This window comes from Strix aluco, chromosome Z, assembly GCF_031877795.1.
Source record: "Strix aluco isolate bStrAlu1 chromosome Z, bStrAlu1.hap1, whole genome shotgun sequence".
Taxonomy (NCBI): Eukaryota; Metazoa; Chordata; class Aves; order Strigiformes; family Strigidae; genus Strix; species Strix aluco.
Window position 1 is genome coordinate 60580291 of NC_133971.1, and position 16155 is coordinate 60596445.

General features: G+C 45.3%; 1 protein-coding gene across 1 annotated transcript; it reads left to right on the top strand.

The window, feature by feature from the left end:
* Nucleotides 1-1611: 1611 nt before the first annotated feature.
* LOC141918224 (transcription factor JunD-like) lies at nt 1612-14434 on the top strand. The gene is made up of 2 exons (XM_074812426.1): nt 1612-3145; nt 6376-14434. Exon 1 carries the CDS (start codon nt 1615-1617, stop codon nt 3073-3075), a length of 1461 nt encoding a protein of 486 aa, XP_074668527.1. The 5' UTR covers nt 1612-1614; the 3' UTR covers nt 3076-3145; nt 6376-14434.
* The last annotated feature ends 1721 nt before the right edge of the window (nt 14435-16155 follow it).

Genomic DNA, 16155 nt, shown 5'->3' on the forward strand with positions numbered 1-16155 from the left:
AACAAAAATAAGCTCTTTCCAGCACCACCTTCCATATCAACAGATATTCTTACTCCTCCCCTATCCACACAAATGCCTCTGTTTCTGACTTTTGCCTGATAGCTTTCTTCTCGCTGGAGTCCTGCTGCTGTCAGTTCTCTGGCCAGCAATTCTGCCACAGCCTCAGGGAGTGGCAGAGTGGGGCTGGCCCACGGGAAGATGAGGTGACTGGAACAAATGCAGTGGCCCTCACCAGCCCAGGGAGAGTCCTGTAGCACCTGAGCAGGGCAGGCAGAGCAGGCAGTAGTGGTTGGACCTACTGACACACCCAGATGTGGCAAGGTGATGAACCATGTGCAAGGTCCACTCAGGGAGTCCAGGCAGGAGCAACAGGAGGTGACGCCAGGAACAGAATTGAAAACACAAGTCCAAGGTCCACCAAGGAGCTGGATCTGGAGAGATGAACACTTGCAACATAGCTGGACAGGAACTGAAGGCCCTGAGTTGAAATGGACCTCTCACCCCATGAGCAGGGTGTGTAGTTGGGGGTCTCAAGGTAGGTGAGTCAAGACATCAAGGCCTCAGCTAGTGTGCTTAGAGTCTGGTTCTCCTATCCATCTGAAGTGGCATGTCTGGGGTGAAGTCCTTCCTAACTTGACATCAGTGTCCTTGTCTCTCCCCCCACCTCTCAGTTTTGCAGCAAACAGTGGAGGAACAGTGTGGCCATGCACACTGTAGAGCTACAGCAGAGCTCAGCAGCATCACTAGACTCTAGGAGAAGAGTCATTTGGTTTTGATGTGCACGGAGGAAGTGTCTGGGGAGAAAGCACGAGTAGGTTGCAGAAGGGCAACACCTGAGAGGATGCTGGTGGATCCCACCATGGATGGGGAGAACTGGTGAATGTAGATGAGGCCCTTAGTCAGCAAGCTGATTTAAAAGAGAGCTTTCAGCAGCTCTCTCAGGATCACTTTATTATCCCCAGCAGAAGGGATTTTTAAAAGACTGGGTGGGAAGTGATTTTCTCATCCTGTAAGAATTATGGAGACTTGGAAGGGGGAATTGTCTCAAGTGAAGATAACAAGTAAATACCACCCCTAAACTGAAAAAAACATACTTCACGTTTCAGTAACGTTGAAAAGACGTCTAAAGCTGTTTCGAACCATTTCCATAATTTTTCAGAAGAAAAGCTTTGTCAGATCCATCTCCTTCTTGCTAGCGGCTGTTGCTTTGACAAGTCGGCGTGCTGAGCGTTTCCCCGGCAGACTTCCCGTCCCGCGTTGTCGGGATGCGTTAACCCTCGACACCTGCACTACCCTGTGCTCGTCCATCACAGACCCAACAGCAGCCGCCGCGCGTGGGCTTTGCTTTCTTTCCTCCTGCAGGACGTGTGTCGCGGCTGGAGCATCCCTGGGTGATGCCCACGGGAAGCCCCTCGTCCCTGGCGAACCGCCGGCAGCGCCTCCTCTCCCGCTTTACAGCCCCGGGGCGAGTTTTCGGGGGGAAGCAGGGCGAGTCGCCCACGGACACCCCACCGGGGCAACACCGTGGCTGCGGCGGGAAGCCCTTTCGCGCAAGCGGGGCGGGCGGGGGAAAGCAGCGGTGGGACCGGTGGCGGCGGAGGGGAGGTGGCGGCGATGGGGCGGGCAGTCGGCGGGCCTGGGGCGTGGCGTGGGGCCGGCGGCGCCAGGAAGCGGCTCAGTCCCCGCTGCCAGCCGAGGGCGGCCGGCCCCGCGGAGCAGGCGCCTGGCCCGGCCCGCTCCGCACCGGAGCCTCCGCCGCCGGCCGGCGAGGGCGGCAACATGAGCGGCGGGCGTAGCGGGCGATCTGCCGTGAAGATGGAGGCGCCGTTTTACCCCGAGGAAGGACTGGAGCTGCTACCCGACTTCGTGCCGCTGCCGGGTTTCGGTACCGCAGGCGGACCCGCAGCCGATGCGGCGGCAGCGGCGACAGGGCAGAAGCTGCTGCTGGCCGCCGGGAAGAAGCGGGACCAGGCGGCCGCCGCCCCCGCGCCTCTGCCGGGGCCCTTCGCCCTTCGCCCGCCCGCCGGCGCCCGCGGCAGCGCGGCGGCTCTGCGCTTGCTACCGCCGCCGCCGGCCGCCGCCGCCGCCCCTCCGCCGCCCCCCGGCTCCGTGGAGCCGGCGGGCGGCGGCGGGGCGGCGGTGGCGGCCCGCGGCGGCCCGGAGGCCGCGCTGGGCTCGGCCGCGGAGCTGCCGCTGCTGAAACTGCCGCCAGCCGCCGACCTGGAGCAGCTGCTGATCCAGGGGGGCGCGGGGCTGGGGTCCGGCAGCCCGGGGCCGGCGGCACCCGGGGCGGGGAATGGCGGGGCAGCGGCGGCGGGGCCGTTTCTCTACCGGCAGCCGGTGACGCAGGAGCAGGAGGGTTTCGCCGACGGTTTTGTTAAGGCCCTGGCCGACCTGCACAAGCAAAACCAGCTCCTGGCGGCGCCGCCGCCGCCGCTTTCCACGCCGGGACCTTGCTGCACCGCCCGCCCGGGGCCGCCGGGAGCCCCCGCCGCCGCCGACCCGCCGGCCGTCTACACCAACTTGAGCGGCTTCAACTCCGCGGGGCCGCTGAGCCCTTCAGGCAGCGCCTACCCTGCCGCCTCCGCCCCCCCGCCGCCGGGCCTGGCCTTCGGGGCGGCGGGTCTGGGGGGCGGTCGGCTGCCGCCGGCGCGGTCCCTGGAGGAACCGCAGACGGTGCCCGAGGTGCCGCCGTCGGCGGGTGGGGAGGGCGGCAGCAGCGCGCCGACGCCGCCGTCGCTGTCGCCGCTGGACGCGGAGAGCCAGGAGCGGCTGAAGGCGGAGCGCAAGCGGTTGCGGAACCGCATCGCCGCCTCCAAGTGCCGCCGGCGGAAGCTGGAGCGCATCGCCCGGCTGGAGGAGAAGGTGAAGGCGCTCAAGGGGCAGAACGCAGAGCTGGCCGCCACCGCCAACCTCCTCCGCGCCCAGGTCACCCAGCTGCAGGGCCGCGTCCGCAGCCACCTGTCCTCCGGCTGCCACATCAACACCACCGGGCATCCGCCGTCCGCCGCCGCCGTCCAGCCCCGGGAGGCACCCCCCGAGGCGGCCGCCGCGCCGGAGACCAGCGCCTGCTGAGGAGGGACGCCCCGCCGCCGGCCGGCCCCATGCCCGCCCGCCGCCGCCGCGGCGGCACGGCGGGACCAAGGTGCTGCCCGCCGCCGCTCTTCTGTTGTTATTATTAATTATTTTATTTATTTGCGCCCGGAGAAGGCGGTTGCAGGAGCCGAGTGTTGCTAAGCGTTGTTTCCCGAGGTCTCGGCAGCGAGGGTCTCCGTGGGTGGTTTTGGGGCAGGTGGTTGTTTTTTATTCAGTGAAATACTTGAGGTCTGTAGAGATTTCGGAAATTAAGGGAAGTCCTGTTTACAGAAAGATTCAACTTTATTTTCATGGGGGATATAAAAAGTGTGTTTCCTAATACACCTTACTGAACTGTATAGCAATGGATAAGCTTTTCAAACTTAAAAAAAAAAAAAAAAAAAGCCAGAATCATACCCTTTTGAAAAGATGTGCGTGTATATATTTAAAACATACATATGGCTATGTATATTTTCTTGGTATTGATAAAGAACTTTTTTTAAAATACCGTCTTTCTCTAGAGCTTTAATTTGCCATTGAGAGTTAAGACAACTATGTGGGTGCTCTTGCACTTAGACGGCTTTGATTTTAAAATTGAACCCTGGAGGGAAATTATTTTTGTTGTGAATCTTAAGCAGGATGAAATGCATTGCTGACTAAGTCATGTGAAAATACTTTTCTAAACTGTACGCTCCATATTTCTTGTGCCAGTGCAGACTTGGGGCATTGATAGTTATTTATTGAAACTTGAACAATTTTGGACGTTGCCTAGACCTTATTTTTCTAGATGACACATTAGTAGAGAAAATGGTTACTTTGGCAAGAAGAGCTTTACTTTTTTTTCCTTCACTGTGTATATTCCAGTAGTGCTTGCTCTTTACATAGTATAGTAACAATTCAGTGCTATACAGAAAAGGGCTCAGATATGGGGTGGGTTAGCTATAAAGGTGGTAATTCCATTGTATTCTGTTCGAATAAATTGCAGAAATATTATGGAGAAGTAGATTTCTTTTTCAGTAGAAATCTGTGTATCTTGCTTCTTGGCCTACTTTGTTCTAAGGAAACTTTCTGCAATACTCTAGAGAGAAAGAGTCAGCACTAGAACGTGAAATGGTTTTCTGGTTGGGAAGAATTGGTATGATTTATTTCTTTGTCAAGATTTTATGAGTAGAAGAGAAGAGCAAAGGAACTATTTCCTCTGATTAGACATAATCCTCAATAACTTTTTGAAAGCTTTAGATCCCTCGCTCGGTACTACTGCCTACCTTGCTTCTGCTGCACCTGTGTATTTTGAGCATAACCGCTAGCGCAGCACTGTCGAGCCCTGTGGCGTGGTGCAGTGGGAAGGGTCTGTCGGAGTGTGACTGTCAACCCACCGGAAGCCCCTCAGTGCGGGGGCTGTAGGCCGGGCCTGCTGCTGGGGGAGGGCAGGGCTTCTCCTGAGCAGATCCAGCGGCAGAGCGGGACCGCTCCCCTCTTTGAAACTGTGCTAAAAACTCTGCTTGAACTCAGAGGCAAAACTTATATGGGGATATGTGTCTGTGCCAGCTGGTGAAAATGGGGGATTATATGAGGAGCCGAGGGGGCATAGACATCTTTATGTGTACAAGCCATTGCTCAGATCTGTTAAACCCACTCAGGAGCTGTTAAACATCTCTTCTTTCTTCTGAAGGCTACACTTGATGCTTTGAAATTCAAGAAGAATGGGATAGACTCACAGTTTTTCTTGCTTTTATTGGGGATACGTGAGTGCTATCTGTTCAGAAACTTGCACTGCGGCAGTCAAGTGTGTGAGCTTTTTCTTTTAGTGCATAGTCATTCCTGGCACACGTGAAATGATATGACAATGTGTAGTAATTCTGTTATTGTAGCTGAGATGTTCTGAGAATATTTCTTTTCTTATTGCATATGCAAATTAGGTAGAAGCCATATTAATCATTGTATAACTGTTTAATCATGTCACTGGAGCCTTTTTCGGTCGTTGAAATGATTACCTTCTGCTGTTAGAAATACTAATGAACAGACGAAAAATTATTTTGGTCTTAACACCGTTTTAAAGACTTCTTAAAGGCATTGTGAACCATACAGCATACAATCTGTAGCAATGCCTGTTATATAACTGGGTGAAAAACAACTGTTTTTTACTATAGGGCAGGCATCACCTATCTGCAAAGATGCTGAAGACTGGAGAAACTGCTAAAGACATTTTTCCCCCCACGCACACTTAACACGCTTTCCCTAGTGAGAGAAGTAATGCTGCCTGGTAGATACATTGATGTGAGATGCTTAGCTTTACTGTATGTGTGGTGAGGTGGGTTTTTTGTAAAGAATCCTGGAAAAATTCATAAAAATTACATGGGTGGAGACTGCTGTTTCAGTTCTTGTATTTGTAAATGAGTGTAGGGCTAGGTAAAGATCTTGTGGTAGGACACAGGACAGTGATAAATGCAGCTGTGCAGTACTTGTTCTTTACTTATTTTGCCATTTCTGGTCAGAATAAATCAGTGATGTCAAGGAGAAGTGGGGGATTCATAAGACACAGGAAATCACTGCAATTTCCCTCCCCAGCCACAAGCAGGTCTATAATGGGCTATAACCTATCAGGGCTATAATGAGCTCACCTTTTTCACCATGGTAATATTAAAGCTGGAAACCACCACACGTTACCCCTCTCCCATTTGGACTTTTTGCAACAGCAGTCCTGCATCCAAGCCTCTCAGAGATCTCATGTGGTAACTTCTTCGATAACCTGCTTTATGTCCAGCTGACATCTGTTAGGTGGTAGAAGCACTGACAGGCCAGCCTGTTACCCTGATGACTGATGAGAGGTTACTAGTGACGCTGGCAGATCCAGCTGTCTGCCAGAGGCTACTATTCTGGTAGTAGAGTTGTCCAAAAGAAATGTGTTTTCTGTAGAGTGACAGGTTACCTTCATAAATGCCTTCTTTTATCTGGTATTTAGGCTAAGACACAGGATCTAACTCAGGCATGACCAAAATCTGAGAATACTATGGGGTGGTTGTTTTTATTCACTCTGTTGATTCTGCTAGATGTTGCTGCGTCTGTAGCAGAGATAAGCATGGACAGCCTAAGCACCTAACAGTTTAAACCAATGTAACAAGACTCAGGAGTTCTTGCCTGCTGCAGCAGTGAGGCTGGATTGTTACTGTCTTCTAAAATGTATCAATACTCTGACTTTTACGCCTGCAGTAGTCCTAAATCATTAAATATGGCTTCTTTATTTTGTCCTGCCTTTTTTCTTCTGTTTGTTGCAGCATTTTTCATGTCTATTTCTTTTAGGTTTTGATTTTCTGCCTGAAGCTTTGGTCACTGTGAGATGCTGAAAGACAGATTCTGGGTAAAAGTTTTCCAGACTGTTTATATGATTTGCATTAATGTAGCTACTTTTCAGTAACTGCAGGCAAGTTGGCTGTATAAGCATCACCATAAAAAACAACAAACACCCCCCACCCCCCCCAAATCAGTTTATGTTCAGTGGAACCTCAGCACTTCTTAGCATTTTTCTTCATTCTTCGAAACTGTACCATGTTCTGTTATACCTGTGCACATTATTTGCTAGTCCTTGCAAAGATTCTCACTGCGTGACTTTATTTGCGGGCTATCCTCATGCCCTTCTGATCTGGTTTTGCATTCCAGGTGTGAACCCATGACAAATAAACATCCCTCTTTGTTTCTTTGCCCTAGGTGTAATCTCTGCTCTGGAGATTATGCAGTCCCTTCCATGTCTGTTTGGTTGGTGGATGCTTGCCCCTGTGCACATCTCGCTTGCTACTCATCAGAAGATTCTGAATGCACTTGAACCAGTGTCTTGATCTAGATGTGAAGTGCCTTCCTATTTAGGTGCTACAGCAAAATAATTTGATTCATAAATTACTTTCATTTCTTTGAATTGTTATTAGATGGGAGGAGGGGTGTTTGTGGTGAGGGAAGTCTTGTTCACTTCTTGCTTGGGCAGAGGGAGGAGCTCCCATCAGATCTGCCCCTGCAGGGAAAGTACTCTGCTATGATTGGTTCAAATTATGTCATTACTGGAAAAGTTGATTGGTTTTCTCTTCAACGTAGAATGGGTAGTGAAATGTGTCAGTATCACAAGGTGTCCAGATGGGCCCAGGTCGTTATTACAAATTTCAGTCTGACTCCAGGTCAAGCCCATTTGGCAGGCTTAGAGAGCAATTCCCAAAACATGAGTACTGGGCATACTTTGAGAAATGAAGGTGTTTGGGGATGGTAAGTCCTGATTACGGAGAGGGGTGATTCTGGTGATGGTGGTGATGATATTTTTGTCATGAGCCTCTGATGGTCTTGCAAGAGGTAAATACCTCAAAGGATTTGGACTCTTCACTGCATGTCATAAATCACTATTGACTATCACGCACAGTTCAAGATCAAAGGGTGGCCCTACTACAATTCGCTGTTATCTTGGTTCATGTTTATGTCATTACTGAAGGAAGAGTCATGAGGCATCCTTTTTTTTTTTCATTTAAATATCTGATTGACTGTGTCTGTCTCACCTTTGATGAAGGAGTGATGTCCCAAAGTTAAGCCCTGAGGCATTCTCCAGTTTGCAGCTGTTAAAGTGTTAAACCAATTTCTAATCAGTTACATAGCTGAATGATACTTTCCAAATTATTGTATAGTGTTTTCTGGTGGTGTCTGATGTACAGATACATGCTATGGCTGAATTACTGGTTGTGCTGAAAATAGTGACTTGGCTGCCATAACCTGAGTCTTGGCTATTTGAATCCAGTAGTAGGGAAAATTTCTCTATTTCTGAAATTAATGTGCAAAGAAAAACCCTATCTGCTTGTAACAGTCATTCTTCAATGCATTTTATGTGTTGTCCTGATTCTGGAATGTAAATTGAAAAAGTGATGAGTTACATTTTTGTTTATTCTTATGTGCAGCTGAATTCTTAAGTGCTGCTGAATGATTTTGTTCTTTCCTTACTTGATTCTCTAAGTTTCTATGTTTAGCAAGTAGACAAATTGAATTATGACATATCTGTGTACATATTTGATTTGTACAAAACCATTTCCATTTTCCAAGTATTTTGTTTTCAGTTTTGCTGTAACCAAGAATGGGTGTTGAAGAGTTCCAAGGCTGTTTTGACACTCTTTGGTTGCTTCATTTAATCGGTATTGTGTGCAGTGACTGTGCATCTTCCAGCAGAGGTGCAGTAAAATCTGTCAGGGATTCACCTTTTTTAACATTTAGCGAGACCTGTGTCAGCAGAAAGAGCCTTAAACAGAAATCTTTCACAGTGCATAATAGTTCTGCAAATGTTGACTGATCCATCCAATGCCACAGTGACTTGCTGTGGGGCTGCATTAGGGTTTACTGTACCTGAGACAGTATGATAAATGTTCCTGTAACAAACTGCAGAATCTAAAGTTTCTTATAAACTTGTTAATCTTGCTGCACATGGTGAAACTTTACTGTAAAGAAGAATTAATGTTGATGAATTAAATCTTAATTTATGGAGACTTAGGCCATTAGAGTACATTATGGGAGAGAAGAGATCTTATTAATTCTCAAGTTACTTCTGTGTTTCAAAGATCTCTCTCTTTTTATCCTGCCTATAAAGTGGCTTTCAGCTGTTTGTGCTGTGACACTTCTCTCTTCATAATGGCTGGTATTTACTCAAAGGCAGGACAGAAGCAGCTTTTGTGTGAAGTGGTCATGTGTGACAAACTAAATGTAGATTTCTGAAAAACACTACAACAGTGAGCGCACAGTGGAGAACCTGCTGTTATCAGTGTGTTACTAAGAGAGTATAGAAACATATACACCTAATTCATAACAAGAGCGGCTTTCCAAGACACCATCCTGTTGACTTGCTACAGGCATTGATCCTTGCTGCTTACTTTATTCTGGAAGCAGTTTTCCTAAGCTGTTGCATACCAGAAGGTTTACTTTCTGTGACAACATAGTCACAAACCAGATCTCTGCTTGGATGTTGAAACAGTCCACTGCATGTAGGTCAACCAGAATGCCATGCTCTAGCTGTCTTCTCAGGGTCTTGCTGAGGAAACAGTGGCAGGGAGAGGAAGGAAACCAGTCTAGGATCTGTATCTTCACACCAACGTTGTGTTTTGAAATACAACTTTCTGTTGAGTAATCTTGACAAAAGTATGTCACTGATGTAAAAGCACTAAATCTTGGTCTTGTGCCTGCAGGGGACATGAGTTCTTGTGCTGGAGTTCTGCTTTGGGTGGTGTCCTCTCAGCTCAGTACCAGCCACTGATACGGGAAAAGCCATCAAATCCAGCCTCTATCAACAAATTCTTCTGAAGCACACAGATACCTGCAAATACATGTCAAAGTGTTGTGCAGACACTAGCATGCATAGAGAAGGGCATGGCCAAATGGAGGGACTGTGATTTTCTTAGCTGCAGCAGTACACGATGGGGCATCTTCATATTCTTTGTCATGGTTGAGTTCTTCGAGAAGAAAACTAAGCTGCAATTCTGTGTGTGATTGCAAAGTTATTTTTTAGATTTCCAGTCAAATTGGTGGACTGTCAAATCCTCCAAAACTAACACAAAAAAGATCATTTATTTTAAAGTCACATTTAGCCTTAATGTAACCTGAAGTGCTGCAGTTCATATGTAGTAGTTTACTGCAAAGTGAAGGGAAGGTTATTATAAATAATGTTTGCAAGGGAGTCACCCTAAATAATTACCTACCTGCTGTTTGCTTTTTTGTCTATTATCAGAAGATCTGTATCCATAGCACAGCTAGCTGTAAATTGAGCTTTGCTCTGAATTTCTAGTACTAGTGATAAACACGGTCTGCAATAGTTTAAGGAGTATGTGTGCTGGCTAAATGGTTTTTCTGGAGGAATTATGATTTCTGTAGGAATGCTTTGGAGTGATGGTTGACTGTGAAGGCTTGCTAACCCATGAAGATAATAGATATGACCAGTTCACTGTGCCCTAATACACTGCTAGATTCTGATATTTACTACACTGTTGATAAGATTTAATACTACCGTTACTGGTTAAGAACTAGTTCAGGGTGGAATTGTAAGCTACCTAAATAAGGTCCACACAGTCCAGAGAGATGTGTCACTGGAGATCAGTAACAGACCCTCAATCCCATCCCAGAAAAAAAATCTTTGGTTGCAGTCTTTGTTGGTTTTGGTTTTGCAAATTTGGTCACTTTTCTAGATTAAGTCCTATTTTACTCTTCCCTTGAAATTTATTTAAATAAATTTGAAAACCTTTCTGCTGAGTACCTCGAAGCATCTCTTGCAACTGTTCAGTTACAGTCAGTGAGATTGTGGTATTACTTCTGTCATAGATGGAGAAAGCTGAAGCTGTTAAAAGTCAGGCTTCTCACTGCATCCCAGTTCTTAGACCACAGACTGAACATTTGAAAAAACATAACCAGTAGCTTGAACTCCGCAGAGCTGTTTGATGACGTTTTCTTGTCCTCTCCAGAAAGCTTTTCACTGTCCTGAGGGGTGCCTGGCCCTCCTGCCTGACATGGAAAATTGACCTTTAAGAATGAACAGTGTTAAAAACCAAGGCTTATAAAGATAGTCTTGGGGTTCATGCTGAGCCTTTTGAAGGATAACATGTTGAGGAGAACCTTTCCCACACCTCTGTTTCATAAATCTCCAGGTTTTCTTGTAATGCAGGACACAAGCAAAGGTTAGAGGACTGTTCCAGAGAGTGTATTTAGGATACCCTCCTTCTTTTTCCCTAGTAACTGCTAAGGAAAGATAGCAGTAGAAGATACTGGTATAAAACTTGCCCTTCTTGATGAATAGAGCCAGAGGTTGAACTCATGTTTTTTCCATCTTTTACCATTCTGTCTTTTAATATCCTTCATGGAAGAGTGACAGAAATAGTAGGAAAATACTGACTACTGGAGAGTTAAATTATCTTGTTATATATATAATATGTCACATAAGCTATAGCCATAAGTAGCTAGGACACCTATTCTATTTACAGTCTGCAGCATGACACCTTCAGAACAGGGATTCTTAAAATGCTGCCTAAGTGTCATTATCAGTCCAAACCATTTTGTGCCAGTTACTAAAATGGTGTTGTAAATCCTTGTGATGTTTGAAAGTCTTTCTGGACAAACTATAACTGAAATCACAGCACAACCTGGTATGTCTAGGGTATCTTTGTGGTATGATACCACTTTCCCAGCAGGCCAAAAGCATGTAATAATTTCTACTTTTCTATTGCTTTCCCCGTGCTAATAGAGATGATAGCTGGAGGAATCAGCAACATAAGAAAAAACAAGGAATCCACAGAAGAAATAAAATGTATCTCTGGTACAGTACTTAATGGTAATATTTATTGTATGTTTAAGTGGTGGAGAATTAAGATTGCTCTTCAGAATGCTTTTTAGCTTATTTTTGTTTTGTTATTGCTGCTTAAGTATCTTCTAAAATTTCTCTTCTTTGGAAACTGTGTCCCTCCCTGTTTGGCCTGATGAATGGCAATTTCACACTTACCCTTATTTATTTAAAGCCATGGCAACCACCATACTGAAATGTCATCAAGTAAAGTCTAGGTCTGAGTGCTGACTGATGATGCAAAGGACTGCTCTCTAATAAAATGCAGCCTGTGAAGGATGAGCTCCAAAAGGCAGCTACGCCCTATCTTCAAGCATTTGCTCTAATTTCAAGGCTTTCCCATGTGGTGTTGCTCAACATGTAGCAAAACAAGTTCTTGCGAGCCCCTTGAGCATTCCTCCATATGTAACAGATTAGATATTCAGGCTTTGTTAATTTTTTCCTCCTCCCTTCCCCTCCTGTCCCCAAAAACCCCCAAACCAGGAACAAAAACAAATCTTTGTTGCAAAGCACTATTCGTTGATCACAGAGACACAGTGCAGTTCTGAGCGTGAGCCATCAATGTAAACACTTTTTCCAGCAGTGATTTGGCTTTGGTTTTGCACTTAGCTACTTCGTAGGGCGCAAAGCGAAGGGAATAAGTGTTGCAATATATTATTGTGCAATTCCTGACTTTCAAGTAGAAAATGATGAGCAAGCCTTGTATGGGCCTCTCACCCACAAAATTTGGCCACTGATTCTTACCACTCCCACTCTTCTTAATTAGGAATGGATCTACTGGCTTTGACTTCTTAAGGTCAAAAGGAGAGAAGGTTAAGCATCTTGAGAGACTGCAGTATCAGAGCTATTCTGCCATGAAAGGCCCTGAGCCTCCTGGGCCTTAAAACTCAAGTTTATCTGTTACATTAGCTCTAGTTTATGATGTCTGAAAGTAATCCTTAGGCTCCCGATGCAGGGTCTTACCAGGAAAGGCAGCTGGGTCTGTATTGCTGAATAAGTCTCATTGGTGAAGTAGCTCCTCAGCTCTCCATCTTTTTCAGTCTGTGGAGTTGGAGAACATTCTTCCAGGACAGTTTCTTTTTCCTGGAGTAGCTCATCTAAGGCTGGCTTATTCTTTCTGCAGTTTCTGCTTAGACAGAAAACCTTCCTGAGGTTCAGGGGACCACACATGTGCCGTTGCTGTGTGGTGTTTGTCATGGCTTATGTTGTATCACTCAAAATAGACCCCCTGAGAAAGGATCAGCTCTGGATAGGTGCAGGCTGGGAAAGGTTAAATCTATCATTCTTTGAGCATTATGTCTTTGCATCAGTTGAATAGAGCAACCAACTCCCATCAGCTAAAAAGGAAAGAGCTCTTGGGCAATAGGACCCAGCTTTGGTTGTGCTTGGTGCTTTCTGATATCTGGTTCTTGCTGAACTTCTGTAGGGCCAAAAACGCTTAATGCCCCTGCAGTACCATAAGCCTTGCCATATCATGGGCTTGGGCTGCTGCTAGCATCATGCAAGTCCTGTGGTCCTTATTGGGATTACAGTTGTGCCACATGCTGATCAACAGACCAAAGGGACCTCCTGAAAAGGAGAAGCAGCCCCACCCTGCTGTGTAGCCACCAGCATCCCCAAGCTCTTTTTGTCCAAAAGGAGAAGTGTGAACAAACTGCCAATTCTTACAGCTTTTGAATCCAAACTGGTTCTTCAGGGCTGAAACTTTCTTGTTCAGGCTAGCTGTTCAAAACGAAAGGTGGAGACAAAGCAGTTCAGTTTTGGCTTTGCTTTTCCAGCAGCTTACATGCAACTAGTGGGTGGGTGGTTGTCTGCCTACATCCTTTCCTGGGTTCCTGTAAGTTGGGTTTATGTGTACCTTCTTATTCTGCCTTATTAAATTAGCTGGCACAGAGAAAGCCTCTGAGAAACCCTTTCAAAATCTCTGCTTAGGTAGAATTAAAAAAAATTACAGTATTTAAATAGATTTAAAAAAACCCCAAACAAACAAAAAAAAAAACCAAACAACAAAACAAATGACTTTGTGAGGATACAGAAATACTTCCCCTTTTTTAAAAACCTGATTATTTCTGGCAACTCTTCAAACAGGTGTGCTGTTAAGGACAGTGCACACAGATGGAGGTAATAATAGTGAAACTAAATTCAGTAGCTACTCATTTGCTGGATTTGGTCAGGAGAGGTTTATCAAGGACACTTCTGACAGCTTTTCTTCTGATAAGGTGATTTTTTTTTTTATGTAAACAGAAGCTACAGGGCTTAATAATGTACAACTGAGGATTATGTCCATTGTGATTTTTATTTTTTTACGTTACTTTTACAAACTATGTAGTATTATATTCAAAATACTTATTTCTGAGGCAAAGTGGATGATACTAGTTGCACTTGATTGTAAAACATTTTCTTAATTTAGTGGTGTGTTTAGGAGAATACTGTAACTTACTGAATATACAACAGTGATAACTGTGTTTACAATAATTTTCCAATTCCTACTGTTCAGTGGTAGCCAACTTGTTTAAGAATTAGAAATAAGGCATACTGTGATTGGCAATGTTGGAAAAATTAACTCAATGCTGCTACCGGTAAATACCGTGGCATGGATACCATGGGTTTAAATGGCAGCCGAATTGTATTCCAAGCCTCTGTCTTAAGTACTTATGACTAAAAGGCGACTTGCCTTGTGCTCATTTATGTATCCTTGTGTGTAGTACATCAGTTAGAAATCTGTTAATTATTGATTTGTAACACTAGGACCTTTATGGAGATCACAGTGGGTTTTTTGTTTGTTTTTGTTTGTTTCTGAACAGACACTGAGACATTTTGGAATGTATACCATTGATCCTTGTGCTGGAACTGTTTACATGCAAAAAGGTATTTATGATTTTTTGCAAACTGCAATGTGCAATTTTGTACATGTGTTTTAAATTAAAGAGTTTATAGGGAAGATATTGTATGTACAGTACTTGGACATGAGTATTATTTCTTTGATATAAATATCTAGAGGAAAATAAAATTGCTTTATATTCATATTTTTGGCTGTGTCCTTCATTATATTTCAGCAACAAATTTAAAAGTCAGCTTAGGGCATGGTTGTAATTTTGTTGGAAAATTCAAGAAGAATTCGTTGATTTGGGCTTTTTTTAAAAAATATTTTTTAATCATGCTTAATATGCTCCTTCTTTCGATTGTATCAATATTTTGTAGTGCAAGGAAGGAAGAATTTCTTCTGATAAAAATGGTACTCTTCAGGATAACTTGCCTATACGCTAGAGCAGATGCAACTCAAAACCTAAACTTCTAAAAAGAGCAAAAGAGGAGAAGAGAAAGTCCAGCTCTAGTAACATCAGATTTTAGGCCATTGCTAAGAGAAACTGACTGCAGTTGTCAGCACTGTGGGATGGGACTCCAGTTGCTATGTCTTGACTTTCCTGTGTCAGCAGATGAGTGATGGTAAAAACTTTTTGCTATTTAAACTGTTCTGAAGCCATATCTGGAGCAAATCTGTTGGATAAGGCTTTTTCTTTCCCATGATTGTTCTTATGCCCGTTACATCTTGACGTATTCCCAAAGGAGAGCTCCTCAGCAAACATCGCCACATGCTAAAAACACTGCTGAAGTACCAGTTGAAAGCTCCCCTGCTCTGGGAAGGCAGCCCTGCCTTCTGGATACATCCTTCCAAACTGAGTGACGAGGGGAAGGACTGAGTGCCAAGCCACACCAAGAATGCTCTGAGGACGCCAAGTTCAAGCAAGAGCCATGAAGCATGGCAGTGCCAGTGGTGTTGGCTATGTCGGCTCACACGCAACACAAAGCTGGACCCTGGCTTGTTATCTAGAGGTGGATGGGTCTGACACTGAAGAAATGGTAGAGGGACTGATTTCTTCTGGTTTAAGATATAAATACTAAGATTTCAGAAGCATTCAAAAGTTAGAGGGAGAAAAAATAAGGAAGCTGCAAGCACACTGTAGTTCAAGCTGTTGTATGTCGGCACTTATGGTTTATGACCACATAATCAGTTTGATGTGGGATTACTGTGACTTTTAAATGTGAACCATGCCTTCTTCAGTGCTCTGGGAGTTATTTAATGCTTTTTAGTTTCCACGTTGTGCATGGCTGCAGGCTGTGTTTCACACGATAGCCAGACCAGTCCTTGCAGATTTCTACTCCACTCGTAGCAGGTTTCTTCCTGGGAGAGTCTGTAGCACTCTTGGTATAATCTTGATGCTTTCCAAATCAAACACAGAGGGGAGGCAGAACAACAAGATGGTGAGAGCCTTTAACACTTTGACAGATATTTGAGGGTATTGTTGCTAATTTTGGATGTCAATTTGAGCTTCAGGAGCCTAGTTCCATAGAAAAGTGTTTCAAATATGTGTTATAGGAACTAATCTACTTGTTCTCTTTAAGCTTTCAGTTCTTCAGGCCTTGAGTATCTCAGAGTGCTGCCTTCGGAAGTGCTCAGGGAGGACATAGTTTAGACTGACTGTGTTCTGTTATACATAGCGTGTGGAATAAAAGCTGGGTGTTTTGCTTTGGTTGGATAACCTGCAAGATTGTGTTAAATTTTTTTTCTTCTGAGATGGTCACTTTCTCCTTCCCGTCTGTCTCCAGGGTTCTTGCAAGTGTGGAACAGACATGGCCCTTGCACAGCTTTCAAAACCAGTGTCCTAAGGTGGTAATTCAACAGGTCATCATTTATTCCTGGGCACTGCCTGTCTTCTAGACTAAGTGAGGCAAAGGCCCAATGG

Excerpts from the sequence above, each read along its gene's own strand:
- LOC141918224 (XM_074812426.1), top strand. The coding sequence starts at position 1,615 with ATGGGGCGGGCAGTCGGCGGGCCTGGGGCGTGGCGTGGGGCCGGCGGC.